The sequence below is a fragment of the Anabas testudineus genome, chromosome 7, assembly GCF_900324465.2.
Source record: "Anabas testudineus chromosome 7, fAnaTes1.2, whole genome shotgun sequence".
NCBI lineage: Eukaryota > Metazoa > Chordata > Actinopteri > Anabantiformes > Anabantidae > Anabas > Anabas testudineus.
This window is the reverse complement of record NC_046616.1, coordinates 19,649,199-19,671,614: the sequence shown is the minus strand read 5'-3', so window position 1 is coordinate 19,671,614 and position 22,416 is coordinate 19,649,199. Positions and strand designations below refer to the sequence as shown.

General features: G+C 43.9%; 1 protein-coding gene across 4 annotated transcripts; it reads left to right on the top strand.

Moving 5' to 3' along the window:
- The first annotated feature begins 154 nt into the window (after positions 1 to 154).
- On the top strand, positions 155 to 21,863 carry dvl1a (dishevelled segment polarity protein 1a). 4 transcript variants are annotated; one of them, XR_003299247.1, is made up of 17 exons: positions 155 to 582; positions 5,243 to 5,312; positions 7,227 to 7,348; positions 9,831 to 9,949; positions 13,513 to 13,651; positions 14,238 to 14,331; positions 14,471 to 14,540; positions 15,167 to 15,306; positions 15,869 to 15,945; positions 16,443 to 16,510; positions 16,639 to 16,716; positions 16,901 to 17,035; positions 17,529 to 17,696; positions 17,812 to 18,027; positions 18,267 to 18,316; positions 18,878 to 18,916; positions 19,842 to 19,959. XR_003299247.1 is itself a non-coding variant. In XM_026367193.1 (16 exons), exons 1-15 carry the CDS (start codon positions 413 to 415, stop codon positions 18,880 to 18,882), a joined length of 1,671 nt encoding a protein of 556 aa, XP_026222978.1. In that variant the 5' UTR covers positions 155 to 412; the 3' UTR covers positions 18,883 to 18,916; positions 19,842 to 19,959. The 4 variants fall into 4 exon arrangements, 3 of the variants coding, with proteins under 3 accessions (XP_026222978.1, XP_026222977.1, XP_026222976.1); XM_026367193.1 differs by lacking the exon at positions 18,267 to 18,316; XM_026367192.1 differs by lacking the exon at positions 18,878 to 18,916 and having other exon boundaries at positions 19,842 to 19,927.
- The last annotated feature ends 553 nt before the right edge of the window (positions 21,864 to 22,416 follow it).

Genomic DNA, 22,416 nt, shown 5'->3' with positions numbered 1-22,416 from the left:
TGTGTGTGCACGTTGTATAAGCTGAGCTGTGCGCACGGGCCTGCGCGCACAGCCCCGGCGCACCACTAGATGACAGCACTGTCTCACCAATTAGCCTGTGAAAAATAGCAATATTCCCAACTCCATATCGCAAGGATGTGGACTGTCCCTTCCTGTTTTAGTGCCGAGAGAGCCACCGTAGCGACTCACACCGGAGCAGGAATACAGACACTCACAACGCGATTATGTCTGGATTTGCGCTGTGCCGCTCAGAGACACGGAGCTTTATTTGCCATCGTGGGTTACACGGGTTTATGTATTAGGGAATGCTGTTATGTTATTCCACGGGTAGCTGGTTCCATAGCAGGCCTGCTTATTGCGCTGCCAACCCTTGTTCCTTTCCTGTGTCAATGATTGTCCTCCCCTCACTCTCATGGCGGAGACTAAAATAATATATCACATAGACGAGGAAGAGACTCCTTATCTGGTCAAACTGTCCGTTTCTCCAGAGAAAGTCACCTTAGCGGATTTTAAAAATGTCCTCAACAATCGACCGGTCAATAGCTACAAATTCTTCTTCAAATCGATGGACCAGGATTTTGGGTGAGTGGCCACCGCCGGTGATTATTATTAGTCCCTCCGTCTGGCTCGCTCGCTGTTTATGCTTTTATTGGTGTGTGTGTGTGTGTGTGTGTGTGTATCTAAACAGCTCTTTGCAGGCCGTCACAGACGATATCAAACGATGCCAGCTGCAACATCGTTACATGTGCAAACTATAGTGTCACGTCTGTTTGCATGCTCCCTGGCACCTGCTCATCATTACAGGCTATCCTGTGCGCAGTGGAGGAGACACGAGTGTTTGAAGTGATACCAGATCTGTCCGGAGCCCTAATGACGCAGCCCTGCATGTGTTACACACAACCAGACCCCTGCTGCTCACGTTAATATCACTGTATTCACCCACATTACTGTAGGTCTATGGAAATCTCAAAGGCATTGTGGACTGGAGCGTCCACATGCTCAAGCTCTCAGGTTTCATATTGTTTTGTTTTGGTTTCCATGTGTCTGATTGTAACATATTCACTAGGACTATGTGGAAAATTGTGATTTGACCTCATCTGCTTATAACAGTCTATAAGAAAGGGTCTGCTCTACACACACACACACACACACACACATGCAAGCTCTCACACAGTAGACTGCAAGTAAATGCCAATGGGTATGTCAACTGCAAGGCCAGTGACTGAGTGTAAATATATAATCAATGTTTGCATTGACAGTGACTGCTCTAGTGGAGGAAATGTGTCAAACGGCATTACATCATGTCAGTTTTTAATGACAGTTGTGTTATATAAGGTGTTACTACAGTTAATTCACATTCAACAGACATTTATTCCACATATCACAACACACGTGCTCAATCTCTCCATTAATCATGTTGTAGCATCAGTTATGACTCCTAAATGGCCCACAACATGTCATTTCATTGTGTAGAATTATTCTTTTCTGCTTTTTTTTTTGTGTCATAATTCTACAAAATCATAGTCAAAGTCAGGAACGTCCTCCACAATCCGCCAAATTCGGGATCTAACAACTAATTAGATGTAATCTAAACTCTTCTTCTCTTTCCTGTCCGTTCCTTTTTCTAATCCCAGAACTTCCTCAGCACTGATTTTCGGGACTTCTTCAGCTTTGTTGGACAGCGTAGCAGGCCTCGGATGAGGATGACATATTTGTGTCACTGCCTGTTTCTCATTCCAGACTGGAGAGTCATACAAGGGCCCACACACACTAATATCGAGCGCTGTTAGCTGTAGACATGATTGGAGGAAATGCAGAGGCAGGCAGTGTCTATAGTGGCAAACATACAGTTCCACTGCAGCCTGACCTTGTGAGGGAAACTAGCTCTTCCTGGTAGCAGGCAAGGCTTGGTGCGCCGCTTTGTCCCCAGCCCCGGCTTCCTGCCTCTCTTGCCCTGCAGGCCGGCTGTTCGCTGGGCCTCAGGTGATCGACAAGCAGATTATGGAAACAAACAAAGCATGTTTGCTCTCACCACATGGAGACGTGGCTCCATGTTGCTGAAAACACTGCTGTAGTAGGCAGACTGTAGTAGGCTCCTGTATGTGCATCAACAAACCGTGTGAAATTCATTTGCGGATTGGACATTGTCAAACGAGCTCTTTCAGACACGGCCGCTACCCACAGTTTTTTAAGGGCGTCTCCATGAGTATTTGTGCCTTTGAGTTAGGGTTGAATATTCAGGCTCTGTGAATGCCGTATGGTACTGGCACAGTATGGAAGCAAACCCAGTCAAAGGCACAGAGGATAGCAGCGCTTTGTGGTAGCCATGCTGGCTGTACTGCATACACACAGACAGTATGGCTGCTGGAGAATTAGCTAGGGAGGAATAAGACTGCTGAGCAGAGAGGGAAAACATCAAATCCCTTGCAGTTATAGGCAGTGTTTGAAATGTAAATGAGCAGTCAGCGCAAGGTCCTCTGTAGTAGACCCCCTGCTATGAAGGAAAAAACTGCCTTTTTTATTGCATTGCTGAAATACGTTTGTACTGTCTACATCAGCTCTTTAAGCACTGACCACTGAATTTGATTAACAGTTTAACCCCAAAACACCTCATCTTTACCTCAGCGAACGCGCCATGTTGTTAGACGCCACAGTCGTATGGAGTACATGGAACTGCTGGATTTCTGTGCATGTCCCTTTTGTGCACATTTCATACCTCAGTTGTTTTTTGTCTCAGCAATATTCATTCATTCATTCATCAATATTCATAAGACAGGAAGCTAATTGAATCTGGGTTGTTTTGACGCAACTCGCTTGGCTTTTTTTCGGAAAACTTCAAGGTGATGTTATTAGGTTTTGTCATTGCCACTGGTGCTGAGTGGGTTTGGAGACCTCACTATAATGCAAGTCACAGAGGCACTGTGGAGCTGAGGAAGCAGCCAAGCTGAAGGTCTGAAAGAAACAGTCTTGTTTGTGCCTCAAAAAAAAAAAAAAAGGAAAAAAAAGAAAAGGGGGCTGGCAGGGGGATCTTTCTTCTGCTGAGGAAGTGATGCTCAGCCCTTGTAGTTAGAGGACAAAAATCTGCAGCTTTTTGCACAAATGCACTCACCTCACCTCACTTGTTTTTGCTGTTTGAGGAGGGCTGTGACACAGTTGAAGGTTATAATGCACTTGGATGTCAGAGCAACTAACGACAGTGCCATTACTGCAATAGTGATGACGCGCTACGTGTCCAAAACATCCAAATGTGGTTATTGTGGTGCCGTTTAATCCACATGGTTACAGTATTCAACTCACCACTCTCGCTATTATGAGGCATTTTCTTCATGGTCACATTTGAATCACGCTGTTTATTGACTCAGACGCGGTGTCATATTAAAGTTCATCCATTTGGAACATTATTGAACTACAAATATTTTGCTTTGTTTGTAGAATCTTTAGCATTAGCCCACAGATACCCTTGGACTGCTGGCCAGTGTTGACTGGCTTCTCCGGCCCCCGGTTTCTGGTTTAGGGTACGACTACTCAGCCCTACTCTGTCTCTCAAAGTATAAACAAACACGCCTAATCTTCCCCAGCTACACAAATATCCTCAGTAGAAGAACATTCAGTCATCACCAGGGTACATCTTGTGTCATTATCCTGTGAAATCTGTTAAGACCTATTTAAGCTGTGAGCTCTAAAAGAAGTCAGTTCTGTGACAGCAGCCCACACCAGACACATGCTTCTCTAAACCGGGCCTGTGGTTTGTGTGTGGACGCTCATGTGTGCATCTCTGCTTGTTAACAGTCCAAGGGTGGGACTAACACTTGCATGCTTGATATCAGATGGGAGCAGAAAGGAAAGCAGGCCGAGGGTGTTAAAGATCTAATTTGTAATGACTGGTATATTTTCTTTGGTTTCAGTCTAAGATATTTCTTTTGCCAGCTCTTCCAGCGACATTGTCCGGCCTTATTCAAACATCAGGAAAAAGAAGCATTGCTGATATTTCACTTGCGCCGGCCACTCCCACATCCTCACAAGTCATCTTACAGCTGGTCATGCAGCTTGAGAGAGAGGATGCAAACACTTCCTACCTAACAAGCAGCTGGCAGAGTCAGCCCTCGCCTCCTTCCCTTTTCCTCCCTGAGGTGCAGCGGGCCGCAAGCAAGCAGGCTCTGCGGTCACAAGGCTACGCTATCTCCGTCCACCACTCCCAGGAATACAGCTCCCGCTTCGGCGGCACACACAAATACCCGGGCAGCTTTGCTAATCATTTTAGTAGCAGGGAAGTTCTGGCAAACAAGAAGTGCAGAAAAAAAAGCTGTAAAGTCGCTGTCAGAGACACCCCTGCATAAAACCTGCTTAGGCTTTTTGCTGCTCTCAAGTCATGCCTCTCCTTTTTCATGTGTTCAAAGCCACAAAGCTAATGTGAGTTCTCCACAGACTTTGAGAAATGCTTAGAAAATCCTTTCCACAAAAACAAACAGCATACATAAAGACATCCAGGGAATTGTAATGGAAACTGGAAATAGATCAGGGTGTAATAGCCCTGTGTGTGACAGTGTGTGTCAGTGTGTGTCAGTGTGTGTCAGTGTGTGTCAGTGTGTGTCAGTGTGTGACAGTGTGGAAGGTGTTGGCCGACTCATCTCCTTTCCCTCATCTAGCTCCACAGTTGATCTTCATGACACGAGCCTAGCAGGGGTGGTGACTGCTTACTGCTGAACTGTGTCCCAGCAGGTCAAAGGGTAACTTGGAGGTATTTTTGCTGGGAATTTACAGCCTAAGGTGAACACTCTGATGGAGGCTCCTGCACTAGATGACTCTATTAATACTCCCTCCTGTGCCTTGACACCTCCTGTGCCTGTTGTCGCAGCTATGAGAGTCTGTTTATCTTCAGTGGATCATCATGAAACAGGCACACCTGCACAGGTTCACTACGAGGCCCATTCATTATTGTTTTATGGGCCAATCTTGCCGTGTTGAGTGGCCCTTATCAAACTGTTGTGCTTAGTGTAACCAGCTGGACAGCTGTGATGTCCATAAATCACAGATAGAGACTCACTGAGCTGACACCATGCTAGCGGGAACGTAAAGCTGGTTGGAAGCCATGTGGAAAAAGTGACTTGCAAAGCGTGAATGTCTCTTTGCATGTGTCAGCAGGGCAGGAGACGGGAAGTGTCTCCAGGCTGTGCCGTGTTGTGTTGTTCAGGTGACTCTCTCCCGCTCAGTTAACCTGTCTATCTGTCTACCTTTTCCCCAGGGTTGTCAAAGAGGAGATTTCCGATGACAACGCCAAGCTGCCCTGCTTCAACGGGAGAGTAGTTTCCTGGGTAAGTGAGATGAATTGCTGCACCCCTGCTGCCCCTCTCTCTCTTGGCCACTTGCCTGCCTCAGCTCTAACCAAAGATATGCGGCACACTCATGGATCATGTAAATGTAGCAATGTAACGCCTCCACAGAGCTTTTTTAAACACTCTTCACCTTTGGCTCGTGGTACTGTATAGGTGTAGGTGAATCCATTTGATAGCAGGTTTGCCACTATCACAAAATACAATGAGAGATGGCTTAGTTTGAACTAAAGCAAGAAATCATGCTACCTACCACAGCCCACTGTGTTGAATGGTACAATAGGTTACTCTATTGACTTCTGGAGCTTTATAGTGTTGTGTAATTATGGAAGATAAATAGTGATGTGAGCCAAAGTTTCCCCACGGGCCCAATAAAGTGTGTTAAATTAAATCAATCTGTCATGTTAGGGGACAATTTACTTCACTGTTTAATCACTGTTATGTCATAGAGGACAGACGCAGGCTGAAGCTTTGGCTTTGTTGTGAACATTGAAGACTAAGATGAAGGATCATAAAGATGATTTAATCTACTTAGTGGCCCTTTTTTCATTTTTACAATGTTATGCTTTATTGATCTCTGTGGGGAAATTGATTACTTTGCTGGGCTCCCGCAACTGAGAGGTCACAGGTCAGAATTGGTCTCACTGACCTGGACTGTTTTTCTCAATAACACTTAAGTAGCATCACCTTTACCTGACACCCGGGCTCGAAGCCACGAGTGCTGCTTAACAACCAGTTAACCATGAATTCATTCTATTTTGTGCCCATAATGTAATTGAATGACCATATTGTACTTAAGATTGATATACATGATATATTAATTATTTATCTGTTTATGTGACTGATTAAATTTATATATAGTGCAAATCCACTCTATGTAAAGTAAGTAAGCAGACAGCAGTCTGATCTGACGGCCCATGTCTTTCTTTTATTCAGTATTACCACTATCAGTTAAAATCATTAAGTGACAGTAGAACGTCTACATTTCTACAGCAATCCCCTGGCCACATGTTACTTACATAAATATCCCAATGAGGTCTGTGTTATAGGAATTTAAAATTTCAATGCCCAGAAAAAAAGAACACAGGAAGTAATATCAGGAGAGGAAAAGCCAGAGTAAAGTTGGTGCATCTTAAAAAGGAGGTGGATGGAGGTATTCTTCCTTTATAATAATGTCAAACACAGACACAGACTATTCTCATATAGCAGTATTCCATAAATCTGGAGAACCAATGACCAGAGTGAAAATCTGCTCATTCTTAAAATGCATCAGACAGAAAACCATTTGCACACAGCAGATACACTACAAGGTCACAGAAAGTGCAGAAATATTCTCAGTCTTTGAAATGAAGCAAAAAAAAAAGTAAATAAAAAAAAAAAAAAGCACCACACTATGTTCTTTTCAGCATCCAGTGACACCATAGTGACACCGGTGAATCCCAAACCCTGCATTAGAATAATCATAGTCCATACAGTTGTTAGTCCGTCCACGGCTGCCTGCTTTAACTTTCATTATTCTGGCTCAGATGAAAGGAGAATAGCTGTATCTGTGGGTCAGCGTACATCAGCCTTTGTACTGACACTCAACTAAGTAAAAGCAGCGTGGTCTTTTAAGTTTCTGTCGCTCGCTGTGTTTCTCAAGTTGTTTATGCAGAGCCACCAGTCATTTCAAGGCCTCTTTGCAGCATCTCATTTCGTACCCTTTCCTCATGAGCACTTGTACACAAGATGCGCTCTGCATGATGCCAGAATCACTGTGCATTTATCTCTGCATAGTCTGCTGAGGTTGTTTTTGATCTTCTCTCTCCACACTATGGGGTCTATATCGTCCCACAAAACATTTATTGTTGCTTGTCCTGTCTATAGTGAATTTTTTCCTTTTTCTAACATTCTCAGTTGGTCCTGGCAGAGAGTGCACACTCTGATGGAGGATCTCAGTGTACAGAGAACCATCCAGAGCTGCCTCCTCCTCTGGAGAGAACAGGGGGCATTGGAGACTCACGTCCCCCTTCCTTCCAGTAAGTAGGCTGATTATATGCACATATGTCTATGTTCAATTGCACACACACACACACACACACACACACACACACACACACAATCCCGTGCACTGTGTGACCTTTTTGCTTCACAGAGTATCGTACGTGCTAATCAGAATGGTTTATAGCTCATCTGAGAGATTCGTCATTAGGCTTGTACAGGAGGTGTAGGTGGTCCTTTACGCCTATGTGTGAATATGTATGTAAGTATGTGCTAAAGCTCGAGTGTGGGAACATGCATGGGTGTGTTTTTCACGTTCGTGTGTATGTTGTCCTCCCGCCCACACAGCCATGGAGTAAGTTGTTAGTCCGCTCATCTATGTAAACACGATGCGTATGCCGCCAGCGCTGCTGATTCTTGAAATAGCCCTCACAGAAACATCTTCAAGGGGAATACTGGCACTCAGTAAGACTTATTGTAGTCGGTCCCTTCAAGCATTCATCCATACTCCTGTGTGGCCCAAAAACATTGGCTCCTAAAAGCTCAGATATTGAGATTTTCTCGACAGATTAGTACAGATACCTGCGCCCAGACTGCGACTTCAAACTGACAGATCAGAGAATATATCAATGCACTTGCTGGGGAGAAGTCCCAAGCTAAATATAGCTGGGGAAAGGCTGGGGTCCATGGGGGCAAGGGTTGCTGCCATTACGGTGCTACAGTCATACGGCAGAGGCTCTATATTGAGAACAAGCAATCTGTCATGTCTCGGGGTATCTCTTTATCCAGTGTTTGACATGTCAGCTCGCTTTTGCCCTCTATGGGCTGCACCCTGCAGTTGGGCTGTCAGCTGTCCTGATGAGTTTAGTGTCCCTGGCAAGCTTAGACTGGAACTACCGCCACCTTGTGGAGCAAACAGCAGCGTGCCGGGCCCCCTTACCCTGGCGTCATATCCCCTCCGCCCCCTCCCTCACACGCTGTTTCTTCTTCCTTCTTTGAGTCAGACAGGGAAGCCTTTCTCTCACAGAAGCAGCATGGCCCGTTCCCTATAGCGAGCCTCCTCTCTTTCTGAAATGAATCCAGTCTTCCAGCCTTTACCACTCTCTGTAAATAGCTAGAATATTATTAACACTTCATTTTCTCTTTGTGCTTTATTCATGCATTTCATGTGTTTGTCAGCGTGAATGGCTGTATTTGATGAGCACACAGAATAGGTGTTTTTGGCTGAGAATGGACACAACTGATGTGCTTCTGCCTGGTAATCCGGATTAACAGACATTAAAAGCAGCCATCTCTGTTTCCCAAGAGGGGAGGTGGGCAGAGGGGGGGTTGGGGGTGTGAAGGGTGGGGGCTTTTGAAAGGGGGTGGCATTTGTTCACAGCTGCAGCCTAGCGCCTTGGATACTCAGGCAGAGGCAGTGAACACCACATCAATCATCGCGCTGTTTTCCAGACACTACCAATAGAAATGCATCTCAACTATGCATCTTTGGAGATATTTGCATACACTCACTGACCTGTGCTGGTGAAATTCAGCCCAGGTGCAGCCATTAGCACTCTGTAGTAGGAGCGTGTAAGCATGCCTCATTGAGCACTTTATCCCGCTGAGTGAACACAGCAGACGCAGCATCCTGTCTGTTCTTGTGGTTTTAATTTGCATTGATCATCCACACAGTACTACTGAAGCACGTGAGAATCCTATTTTTTTTAACTACTGTGCAGCACAAACTATTTTTATGCCACTGTTATTTTGTTTAGACACTGTATACAAGTGCTGCCATTTGCTGCATGAGTGTTTGTGAATGCACGAAGGGCTATTATTTATGCAGGTCTAAGGTACATGTTGCACACATGCCTAAGTGTGTATTGTCAGGGTTGAGTAGCGTTCTCACCAGTTTTAGGTTTCCTAGATGCCCAGTGGCTGTGTAAGTCCCTCTACCCCGGTGCCTGAGGCCACAGCATCCCCAGCCCTCTGACAGAATAGCAATCTGCCCTCCAGCCCCTCCAGAACCCCCAGCCTCCTCGCAGACCCCAAGTGCACAGGCCGCCTTATTGCTCGGCCCACACCTGATCTACCACTTCTCGTTTTTTTGATGCGATCTGTCTTTCTCCCCTCTCTGCCTCTCTCCCAATCATGCTCCAGGCACCATCTGGGCTTTCAATAGGTCTCATTAATGCCAGTATTGTCCAGAACGACTCCCTCTCAGGGTATCTGGTCATTAATGACACTTAGTGAAAAACACATCACATACCGCAGAACAATGAAACTGCTATTTTTGCCGGGGGGGTTGAATTTGAAACAGAGTCATAACATGAGTTGCATATTCCCCTAAGGCTGAATGGCAGGCAAACAGATATTATAAGAGACAGAGGTATATTGTAGCTGGGGATTATGTTCAGTGTTGGTCGCAGGCTGGCTAGAGAATTCACTGGAAAGACTTTGTGTGAGTGAGACAGCGAGAGCGTGTGTTTTGTACATCATTATGAATCCGACTGAAGTTTCCCAACGTGTGTGTTGCAGTGCCAATGCAGTGAGCAGTCGAGACGGCCTGGACACCGAGACGGGCACGGAGTCTCTCCTGAGCCACCGCAGAGAGCGTGAGAGGGAGCGCGCGCGGAGGAGAGCTCGCGAAACCGAGCGTGAGTATTATCAGCGAGGAACAGATGGATCCTAAAAATGCAATTATCTTGTCATTTTGAAGTTATTACATTTCAGTTCCTCTCTCTCAACAACCCTGGAGAGACATGGCAGACATGTATGAAAAAAAAAAGGCCCTCGGGGGGGGGGGTCACATGGTGCATCTTGAACTTTAGCTATTTCACACCAGCAAACCCAAATTCACAGAAGACTGCGAGCAAGTGCAGTAAGCAGCAAGCGAGTAGGCAAGTGCGAATAAGTTCACTGTCAAAGTTTCTGGAATTCACTGGCTCTGCCCAGTAATTGCCCTTCTTGTGTTTCGTGTGTGTAGCTCAGGTTTGTGGTCAGGGGCTGTTTTCCACTTCCACACTTCAGTCTTGAATGATGATTATACCCTGTCGGAGGACAGGAGTGTTGTGTAAAATATCAGGGGAAATTCTCTTTCAGCTCTGGTCGATAGATACTGTAAATGTAACAAATCTGCGGTCTACCTGGAAAAGAAAATGTTAGGTTGCTTTTAAAACGATTTAAATTCACATTTCTAGCCAATTAGCAAATTCCTATTAAAATCACTTTGGGTGGAGAAGGATGTCTCTTCTTTACTGGTTTGATGTTTTCACTCTGAGAGCTTGCCAGGCGACACTGCCAGCAACAGAGAACAGGGTATACTGGAACTACAGGAAGAGGTGTGTTTTGTTATCAGCATAATCATACCTGCAGTATTTTGAGATATCCGCTTCGTCTATTCCTGTATTTGCCACGCACACGTTTTGGGGAAAATGAATTTGTTTTATGGCAGGAAGTCCTAAACATGCAGCTTCTGAAGCTCGCAGTCTGTTGTTGTTTTTACTCACAGCAAAGCCAGTTGTCTCTCGCTCGCTGCCTCTCCTCCCCTTGTCCTCTCTTCACAGCAAGCCTGGCTTTTTGCATCCTGCGCTCCAGGCTCATTAACCAAATACTCATTAATTTATGTGGTGCAATTAGTAGCAGTATCAGCATCAGAGTGCAGCATCAGGTTGTGGCTGTAGGAAGAGCTGTAACTGTCTCACATACTGGAAACAGATTTAACTGTATCATAACAAGCGCCCGATCGCATCCACTGATTTCAGCAGGGTCACACTCCTGTGCAGCTTGTGACTTGGCACACGATATACTGTTGGCGCTCACCACGTTAGATCCAGTGCTGCTAACTGCCAGCTGCACATCTGCTGTTGTGTGGACAATACATAAATACTTTAAGCTTAATGAACTTTGCATCTGTCCTCTATTCTCCTCTGTGTTTACTGACCTCAAATCACACCATCATGCAGATGATAGAAAATAGAGAATTACTTGTATGTAGTGTCAGTGTTCTTCATATACACACAAACACACACATACTCTCTGTGTGCATCTTGGCCTCTTAGCTGCTCGCCTGCTGGTTTGTTAGCAAATTAATTCAGACCATTGGAGGGAATTGGGCGTGTCTCTCATGGTCTACCAGCAGTTTTGTGGCTCATAAATCTATCAAGCAATGAAAAGTAATTCAGTATGGCTTTTTGTCACAGTCACATGACCTGGATGTAAAGGCGCTCAGCTCATAAAGAAGGAGCCATAGCCCTGCCTCTTAACCTCGCTGCCTGCAGCATCAGCAGCAGCAGGAATTCCCCTGTCACCTTATACACACGCTCCAAGTGATTCTATCTCAGTGTGAATGCTGTTGTTTTACAGTGATCGGTTCAAGTGCTCAGTCCTGGGAAACATATCCCTTCTTGTTTTCTGTCTGTGCTGCAGTGTTTGAGAATGAATGGATGAATAATGTAGCAGTTGAACATTTTAGGGGGGAGAAACAGGTGCAGGATCCTGAGGTTAGTAAGGCGTTAAGAGATATGACGCGTTTCAAGGCTGCCAGGTTCTCTGCATCTCAACCTGGAATATTCGGTTATCTTTCTATGGCTGAAAAAGGAAAAAAGGACTTGCCTTCGCATTAAGCGTTATGCTGGTGAGGGCTGCCGGGATTACATGGTTGAGGTCAAAGAAGACACCATTAAGTTGAAGCATTTGTATTAAAGTATTAACACAAAGCATAAAAACAGCTGGAGAACTTGAAGTGTCCTCGGTTACGTAGAGTCTCTTAAACTCTCGTTTGTGATGTGATGCCTCTAAAGGAATTTGGCTTTTAACAGCCTGATGGCGTTTTCACCTAAGGCAGAGAAGGGAGAGGACAGCACATCATCTCAAACGCTCTATTGCCTCGGTTTGTTTTGGCGCGTACTGTCATTTGATTGGAAATGGATTAGCAGTCATTCTATAGTTGCGTGCCATGGGAGGGAGGGAGGAGGTGATACTTTCTCCCGACGCTCAGCTCAGTTTGTCTGTGCGTCGGATGAGGACACACTGTTGGCTCAGGTGAGAGGGTTTTTGTGTTGTTATGTCCGCTGGTTGTATTTGACGTTTAAATGTTACATGATACAGGTGATTTCATTTTGTAGTTAGTTTAATGCAGTTTTTTTTTTTATCATACCGATGACATTATGAGAATTTGGCTAAAATAGGACAGTTCTTGTTTGGTGGTGAGGACAGAGCTTTTAGAGCTGACGTGATGTTAGCAACCAGAATAGTAAAACTTAATTTAATTCTTCGGTTGATGTACATCTGATGGATGGATTAGCTGATTTTCAATATAAATACAACAACATAAACACTTTTTTCCTAAGAGCTTTTCCTTTCCAACTTTTGGAAGTTACAAACACACTGTCTGTTGTTCCACATCTGGTCATAAAATGTCTTTACTGTTAAGTCACAGCACTCGCTTGCTACTATTGTACTTCACTCATCACAGCATATTTTTATGCTTACTCCTCATTTTTGTCACTGCCTCTTTCGTAGATAAACTGTGAAGCCTGTCTGAAGCCTCAGCCGGTGGTAGAGACCATCAGGCTGGCTTTTAGAGAGCGGCTTGCACAGACGGAGCAGAGCACAAAGACACAGATTTCAGTCTTGGCTTGGTGAACCTGCACACATGTTGTTGTTTTGTTGTCTCTGCTGTGGCAGTCCTCTGAACATGGCAGGAAATATGTTTGAGTGAGTCCTCCCAGTGGATGTCGTGTCCCTCTGCTGACTGAGTGCATTAGCTCAGCTTTCATGAGAGCACCTTCCAGGCGGAGCTAGAGATGGGAAACCCCACATTGTTGGAATGTTTTGCTTTCTCTCGGCGAACACGCCGGGTGCCACGCCCTCTTCGTTTTATGCGACCTTTCCAACCAATCCGATGTTACCCTGAGACAGCGCTAACTCGCAGGCAATGTACGTATGGAGACAGGAAGTTATATATATAATCTGTTATAATTTGTACCTATTTCAAAGTACTGAAGACATCATTTATGTCAGACCAACCATTCTACTAAGAGATCTGATTGAAATCCCTGTTGTCTCTCATAATTATGATCTTTTTCCAATCTCACTACTCTCCCTAACTCTGACCATGCTCCCCTCCTGGTTGCTCCCTATCACTGTGATCCGACCTCTCGACGAGCAACACGACCCCCTGTCCGACTCACTGCTGTTCTGCTCCTTCTCTCTCCAGTCCCCCGCATTAACGGTCACTCCAAATCAGAGCGCACTGCGAGGGACTCAGCCATGGGTTACGACAGCGCCTCAGTAATGAGCAGCGAGCTGGAGTCCAGCTCATTTGTTGACAGTGAAGAAGATGAGGATGCGAGCAGGTAACATATCACCTCATATCAAAATGGATCTCTGCTACATCCAGACACTTAAATGAAAAGCTTTGTGAAATGATACAGTATCTGTTGTTTTTCAGTTTATAAAACACACACAGGGGAACACCCAAATGTAATAGATGTGCAGTAAATGCCACTTGCGTGTTTTTTCTTGAGACTTTTCTGAGAAATGTTGACTCAGTTGATTTTAGGTTGTAATAAGTAGTGCTGTTTTTTTCATATTTTCCCCTGACTCATGATATATTGTGTGCTTTTGTTTTGTCTTTTCACTGAGTCTCCAGCAGTTCAGTCTGCAGCTCTTTTAAATCTGCAGATTGAGTGAAATACCAATTGCCGGCACAGAAAATTCACTGTATGTTTTTACTCAAGGCAAATCAAAGCAACTGAAACATACTGAAAATGTTGTGACATGTTCTTCTGGTTACAAAATTAAAATTGGAATTGAATTGGATTCTAATGAACTGAAATACTCCAAACTTTAGCATACTATAATACACTGTTAAAACGTGCACATCTGTCACCTCTTTCTTCCTTACACCATCACTTTTCCCTCTCTGCTTCCATGTTTCAGACTCAGTAGCTCCACAGAACAGAGCTCTTCATCGCAGCTTATGCGCAGACACAAACGCAGACGGCGAAGGCACAAAGTGACCAAGATAGACCGGGTGAGCATCTCTGAGAAACATCGTCTCTCCTGCTAAAATTGAAATTGACACTTAGTGTGAGAAACATTCAGGAGAGCTGATTGATATAGACTTTATGCCACGCTGACTATGTGTGTGTTTCCTCCTCTTGTCATTTCAGTCTTCATCCTTTAGCAGCATCACAGACTCCACTATGAGCCTCAACATCATCACAGTCACACTCAACATGGGTAAACCTGATATTTCTATCCATTATTTTCAAAATGTGATGTATCATTTTTAATACACTCACTGTACAAGCTAATGCAATCCAATACAGCAGCTCTGCCATGAATTTTCATTCTTATATAGATACTTTTGCTAGATGTTATGTAAATAGAATGTCCAAAGTGGCCAGTGAGTATATGTATGACTCATGGATGGATTATGACAAGATCAACCTCTGGGCACAGATCGACAATACGCCTCCCGGCCCTCCGTCATAGAAACCAGAGACTGGAAAGAGACACAGAATGACTACAAATGAGACTGTCATGTTATTTTTGGACATATTTTGTCTCGTTGCAGTCATTCTGTTTCTAATTTCATCTCTTTTTGTCTGTGTGTTTGTTCTTTGTGATTATTTTTTGTCTTTGGTGTAATATCTCGGTTATACCTTGGTCAATATGTGTCTACTTTTGGTCAGTTTGTGTCTACTCTTAGTGATCACTTGTCTCTTGTGAGACAAGTGGCTCTTTTCTGTCTTTTAACTGGCCCTGTGAATTTTAAAAAAGGAATATTAACAGTCAATTCTTGTTCAGTAATCCGTCCGTGAATTCTGTGCCACATTAATACCATTTCCTTTTTTGTCTGACAGAGAAGTACAACTTTTTGGGTATTAGTATTGTTGGTCAGAGTAATGACCGGGGTGATGGAGGCATCTACATCGGCTCAATCATGAAGGGAGGAGCTGTAGCTGCTGACGGCAGGATAGAACCTGGAGACATGCTCCTCCAGGTACACTAGCAGATTCTTCCAGTTTTACAGATTGTCATAAAACATTTATCTGGGGTTTTCAATGATTAAGATGTAGTTTATTAGTCAGTGTTTTAGTTGTAATAACAACACTGCTGTTGCTGCTGTTTTGTAGTGTGGAAATTGTAAATGTAAATATAAAATGTCTGTGTTCCTATCTTAGATTTTGTGGCCTATTAAAAACCACAATGTTGTATTCACTTTTAGAAATAGGGTGTGTAAAAGTTAATTCGGCCTCTCCTTTTCCTTCCTGTTATTGCCTCCCTTTTGATCTGAATGCGCCAGAGCATGACGGTCCACCCGCTACTAAACACCCGATGGCTGATTACAATTTGTTGTTGCCCCAAATATTCATAGCACAGGATTCTCTTTCACTGTGTATGTCATAGAAAGCAGCTTAGGATTTGCAGGCATCCCGATGCCTAAGATCATTGCAACTGTTAGGTCCTTTGCAGAGCTTCACAATAATACTGTAGTCACAAAAACATAAAGTAATGCAGTTATTCAAATGAGTTAATTCTATATTTTGTTGTGTGTTATCAAGGTGAACGATGTCAACTTTGAGAACATGAGCAATGACGATGCTGTGAGGATCCTAAGAGAGATTGTTTCCAAAACTGGGTAAGAACACTGTGCTGCAGAGCACAATGAGAGCTTAACTTTCCTATGTAGGAGGTAATCTTACACTTACTGTATACTAACCTGTGAACCACATAGGATACTGATTGGGTATACAAATCTGAAGAATTAAGTGAAAGACTATTTGAATCACTTTCTGTCCAACAAGGTTAGTGACTCTGATCAGCAACTGATCTTATCTTTCTATCTCTAGTGGGTGTTATTTCACATTTACATGTATTTGACATATAGTGGGATGCTGATTATCTTGTGATGATGTCACTTTCCACTGAAACCTCTGATGAACGGATGAATGAAATCAGTCAGCAATTCCACACATGTGGCCGTTGTGTAGTACGAAGTAATGTAATTAGTCATGTATCTTAGAGAGTAATGTCCTAACGTCTTCTGTATTATTTGACTCAACCAAAATTTGCGTCCATGTTATTAAGATTTAAACAGTCTCTATTTAATTGACCTTATATTTGCTTCTTCTCCAGTCCTATTAGTCTTACCGTTGCCAAATGTTGGGACCCGTCCCCTCGAAGCTACTTCACCATCCCTCGTGGTAAGAAAAGCATTAATATTTCATTACAGTCACGTGGTTACATACTAATTCCTGTTAATACATATTTTACCAGATCAAACCTATAATAAATGATGACTGGTTAAACTCTTTAATGTTTCTTTGCTCAGCTGAACCAGTGAGACCCATTGACCCTGCAGCCTGGATTTCACACACCACTGCCCTGACAGGCCCTTACCCACACTATGGTAAAAACAACCCACCTCAGCCACACTCCATTAAGCAATATCTCTGTGGGAGTAATGAATCTTGAATTGAACTGAATGAAACATCCTCTTTTTAGTCATTAATATAACTTTGGAACAATTCAGAAGTTCTGTCTGTCTGTGTATTTTTCTACAAACTCTTTTCTCTCTTTCTTTTTCATTACAGAGTTTGACGACTTGCCTCTGTCTGCCAGTAAGACAGACATGGCAACCATTGTCAAGGTGATGCAGCTGCCTGACTCTGGCCTAGAGATTCGAGACAGGATGTGGTTAAAGATCACCATTGCCAACGCTGTCATTGGTGAGAAAAGCTGCTGAGTTGTGTGGGCACACAGTGTACTAAAAGAAAAACTTTGGAAGTTTTTTTCTACATATTTTCTGTAAATAATGCATGTAGGTTGGTGGCATTGACAGACAAACACAGATGTGTGTTTTCATACAGTACTGCTCTGAACTTTGCTGCTGAGCATGAACATTTACTGAATGCCCCTCTTCTAAATAAACACCTGTAAGAGAGGTTCATGTACTTATTTGCAGTTGTTAATCCAGTCAGCCAGTATTTCCAATCCATTGCAACTCTTTTAATTAAAATAAATATATATTTTTTAAACAATCTAAGTCTGAGACCTGTAAAGGATCATGCACAGCCTTTGCATTAGCAACATTGTGCCTTTTGTCTCACTGTAGCTACTGTGGTCAGTGTGGTTGTTATGCATATCGTCAGTATTTGTAGCATCTGTTTAACACATTAGAGCAGGAGCCGTCATGTCTGCGTGTGTTTGTTGCTGTGTCAGGTGCTGACGTGGTGGACTGGCTTTACTCCAGAGTAGAAGGCTTCAAGGACCGGCGGGATGCGAGGAAGTACGCGAGCAGTCTGCTGAAACACGGCTACCTGAGGCACACAGTCAACAAGATCACCTTCTCCGAACAGTGCTACTATACCTTTGGGGACCTCTGCCAAAGTACACCCACATTTCTCAGTGTGTCAATAATGCAACATCATGTGCATGGCTTGTTTATGAATAGAAGGATTGTAGTAAGGCATTCCCTCTCCGTTTCTGTTTCCTCTCCAATAAGACATGGCATCACTCAATTTAAATGAGGGATCCAGTGGAGGAGGCTCTGAGCAGGACACTCTGGCACCGCTACCGCCTACCAGCAACCCCTGGCCTCTTGGCGGGCAGCCATTTCCCTACCCTGCCTTTCCCTCTGTACCCCCCAGCTTTCCACCAGGATACTCAGACCCATGCCACAGTTTCCACAGTGGGAGCGCAGGCAGCCAGCACAGCGAGGGTGAGCAATGACAAGGAGGCGAACGTCGAGGCTTTGAGTTTTCCGTCAGCCTTTCATAAATTAATGTGATGATTTGAGCCAACATGCAACATGGCATTATCCCTAATCTAAGTCAGTATTAACAAGTGTGTGACTCATGCTAATGTTAGCTTTTCTGGCTCTCTGGGCAGGAAGTTGACATTGGATTGCATTTTCCTTGATAAATATGTGTATTCTAAAATGCGTCCTGTATTGTCAAGGTCAATCATGAGCATCTTGAGTCATACAGCGGACAGCTCTGCAGTACTGGGTGTGTACACAAAAAAATCCCGATCAACCATCTGATTACAAAATGCCAGTTTGAAATGACACCTCTCCATCAGTTCTTGAATGATCTTTTGTATTTGTTTTGGTGCTTTGTCTTGCTACTGCATGGTGTCTTGATACATGCCTTAAGAGAGAGTGGACAAACGGGGTATGTGGGTCACAGTGATATTGTAGTTGAGGTGTGCACTTTAAAGCAGGCTGTCCAGACAGATAATGGTAAGTTTTACGTTACCATCAATCAGTCTAATTTTCATTGTTTCGAGTGATTCATCCCGACATCGTCATCTCTTGTTGTCATTCTTTAAGTTCCTCCATTTATCTCCAACTTTCGAAAAACTAAAGATGACAAAGAATAGTCATGGGTCTGCCTACTCGTGTGCATGCATATGTAGTTGAATTATGTAAAAAGGACCAGGTGACAGCCATGGGTGTAATATAAGTTATGGGCCAGATTTAGAAGACTACATTAGGTAGTGTGGCAAGGGCTGGGATGGGAGGTGTGTGTAATTCTGTTGTTCCCTCTGTTTCTGCTGGGCAACGATAGACTGAAGGAGGAGGTAGTCCCAGGACACTGGGGGAACCGGTAAGCCTGCTAACCCCCTCTCCTCCACTGCTGCTCTCTCTATCTCACCATTCATCCTCTTTATTCTTATTGTGTCCCCCTCTCTCTCGTTTTCTTGTGCTCCACATTCTCCATCTACAGGACCATACTGTAGCTTTAAGGTTTATTTGCCTTTGCCTGTCCCATGCGTCTTTCTTCATCCGTGTGTGTGTCCTGTGTGTGACTCTCCTGACAGTCCATTCTCCCTCTCTGCACCTCTGGGCATGCATTTGTACTGTGCTGGGAGGTGCATGATGCAGGATGATCACTCTGAGGCCTACAGATAGGGGGCGATCATGCACTACTTTACCCAGTACTGTTGGGCTCATTGCGGAAGTGGGGTGGAATGCTTGATTTTGCAATAGCGTGGTACACCTCTATCAGTGTGACGCCGCCACTATTGACGTATGACACTGACCTACTTTTAAAGCACAATTTTCAGTATGAAGTCACTTATGTAGCATCTGTAAAGTGATGTGTGGTTGTGTCTTTTTGATGCAGGTGTATCATAGTTACATTTATAATCTGTGAGTGTTTCAGTGTTTGTCTGAACATTAGTTCGAGTTCATGGTATTAATTGCTTCAGGTGGAACCTGGGGAAGACACCTTTGAGATAATCATGTTTGCCCTTGACTCTTGCTAGATTGCATATGAAAATATCGAGCCACACGTTAAACAAAGTGCAGAAATGTATTTAATGGCATTAATTCATTTTACATACATAATACATCATTATGCATTTTTGTTTAAAGTGTGACCTTCTGGCTCAGTTTTAATCATTAGCAAACAAGCTGGTTCTACATTAGCTGTAGCTGATGTCTTGGAGCTGCTGTGTATTGTTTGTAAAGCGTAGTCCCACTGTAGAAGTCCAACCTGACAATGTCTGTGTTTGTCTTCCTCTCAACAGGAAGCCGAAGCAGTGGATCCAACCCCAGCGCAGGCAAAGGTAGACGCTCCTCCCCACAGGAGAAGGGTCAAAGGTCAACATGCAGCGAATCAGAGCCCGGCGTCCGTGGCGGGAGGCGCGGTGACAGGTCCGCTAGCCAAATGAGCCATCACAGCCATACCGTCTCCAGTCACAGTCAGACCCGATCAAATCTCAGTCACTGTCAATCACACAGGAGCCACTCTCTCTCACAGAACAGCCACCCCGCCTTCACCTACAGCCACGCCCCCTTCACTCAGCCAGGGCCAGGCTCCTGTGCCCTGAGCGAGCGAAGCCATGCCTCGTCCTACGGCCCCCCAGGCTTGCCTCCCCCGTATTGTTTGGCCCGTCTGGCCCCTAAGACCTCAGTCAGCAGCAGCACACCCCCTGGAGCTCCTCCTGGGAGAGAGCTAGCAAGTGTTCCTCCTGAGCTCACCGCCAGTCGCCAGTCCTTTCAGCATGCAATGGGCAATCCTTGTGAGTTTTTTGTTGACATCATGTGACAGGACAGTGCCTTTCAAACTTATAGAGCACAAAACAATTTTCTGCTAAACCCACTCAGCCCCCTCTCACCTTTGTCTCAGTCTTTTGCCTCTGACCGTCACAGGTTGAGAATGCACTGGCCCTCTACCAGACCCCCTCCCACCCCCGGCACACACACGTGCAGGTCCTCTGTGGCTAAAAAAAATGCTCTTTCGTTTTGACGTGACGTGTACAGTTTGTGAAATGTGAGTGGTATTCAATGTGGTGATTCTTTAAAACTGCCACACAGACATTCTGGGAAATGTGTACTCTACCTAGGATCATTTCTGTTCTGACCTTTAAGCTGGCTGGGCCTGGATCTCAATCCCCCAGACCCAGACCGACACCTACAGCCCTCCTCTTCGGAACTTATTTCTGGGCCCCTAACTGGACTGGATTTCCTGATTCATATCTAAGAAAAAATTAGCACGCTACACCAAACCTCTGGTTGTATTTCATGTATGCTGTGGCCTCGCCACTGGTAAATTTAAGCTCTCACCGGCCAACTACTAAACTCTAACCCTAATCGATAGATGAACTATGGATTTCTTCAACTTCATAAGGGAGAACCTATAGTCAGCCATTAGTCTAACTAGGCTGCATTTTGCATGACTGTCTCAACTGCTTTGAAGAAAAGAAATTTTATTGATGCATTTCGTTTATAGTATTACCATCATTGGTGGGAGTTCTTACCTCTTGCCAATGTTCTAAAGGAAGAATCCATACACTGGATGATTTTTGTGATGTTATTTATGTGATTATGTTGCATTGAAGGTGTCATACTGTACTTTGTCTTCTACAGCTGACTGACAGACAATCAGACATCACCCTTTGTGACACAGTGGCCAGTTTCCACTGTACTAGCTGTTCTTTGTCGAATGTATCATTATTCCTGTCAGTGATTCAATCCTGACACTCTGACCGCTTTGGTTTCAACACTTTTAAGTAAGCAAATCAAATTAAAAACAGGATTGCAAACAGTGGACAGCCGCCACAGCAGTGAAAGAGCACCTCAAAGGGTGGACCTGAGATGAGGCAGTTTGCTTCGGCCTCATGGTTGTCTCCTTTGTAGCGAGTGTGAGCTTCAGCAAGACTCAGTGTGACGAAAGCCAAAGCCTCACATTATGTGGTAGATATTTAGTTGTAATGTAGAAGGTCTCTTTATGATTGTCATCTGGCACTTCTCATTTTAAAATTACAAGGTAACTTCAAGGGGAATCCTGGCCTCCAGACTCTGATCTCCTTGCAAAACAATGGCAAACCCCTGTTGTATCCACCTAAAATTTAGTTACAAGAGGGAAATAACACACACACACCCGCACACACACTAGTTTTATGAGCACTTTTTCATTTTGTCTCTCCCCTCCTTTAGTATGAAACACTGTTTGCAATCAAAGCTTTCTCTTTAATTTTGTCTTACAAAATAATAAATTGTACATAGAAATTTATTATATATATGAATAAAAAATATATATGTTCAAACTTCTGTCTGTATTCTCAATGATCGCTGTGGAAATGTCTTACATTAAATATACTTTTGTCTTTTTTAACTAGGGCCACTAGATGGAGACATTCAAAGTACAGTTTGTCAAAGCAAACTAATTTAATTTTAATTATATATATATATAATGCATTTTAGGCAGTAAGTTTTTATGTTAATTATATGATCTTCTTATGGTAATTAGGCACCAACATTTCAAGTGTTTATTTGAAACGTACATAAAAGACCTTTTTTTACAAGACTGATCAGTGGTCTTCAAGTCGGTGGTAATGGTCAAGTGTAGATGACTATAAAAATTACTCATGAACTTTCACAGGTATAAAAAAAACTGTCAGCCACACATTTGTTTTGACATTTTAACAGTTTAACACCCCTGAGTGGAAGTTCCGAGCACTAGCGCTTCTGCGTGTACTTTCCAAGTGGGCTGACACTGCTCATAGCCGACTTAAGTGTATATTAAAGGCCCTATTGCAGACCCCCATGTCTGCTTAACCCACTAACCACAGTTTTCAACACACGCTGTTGTTTCAGTCT

Bases quoted from the DNA above. Each gene is read 5' to 3' on its own strand.
- dvl1a (XM_026367191.2), top strand. From the start codon at position 413: ATGGCGGAGACTAAAATAATATATCACATAGACGAGGAAGAGACTCCT. The intron at 13,652-14,237 runs GTAACATATCAC...TCCATGTTTCAG, and splicing joins GAAGATGAGGATGCGAGCAG to ACTCAGTAGCTCCACAGAAC. The intron at 15,946-16,442 runs GTAAGAACACTG...CTTCTTCTCCAG, and splicing joins GAGATTGTTTCCAAAACTGG to TCCTATTAGTCTTACCGTTG.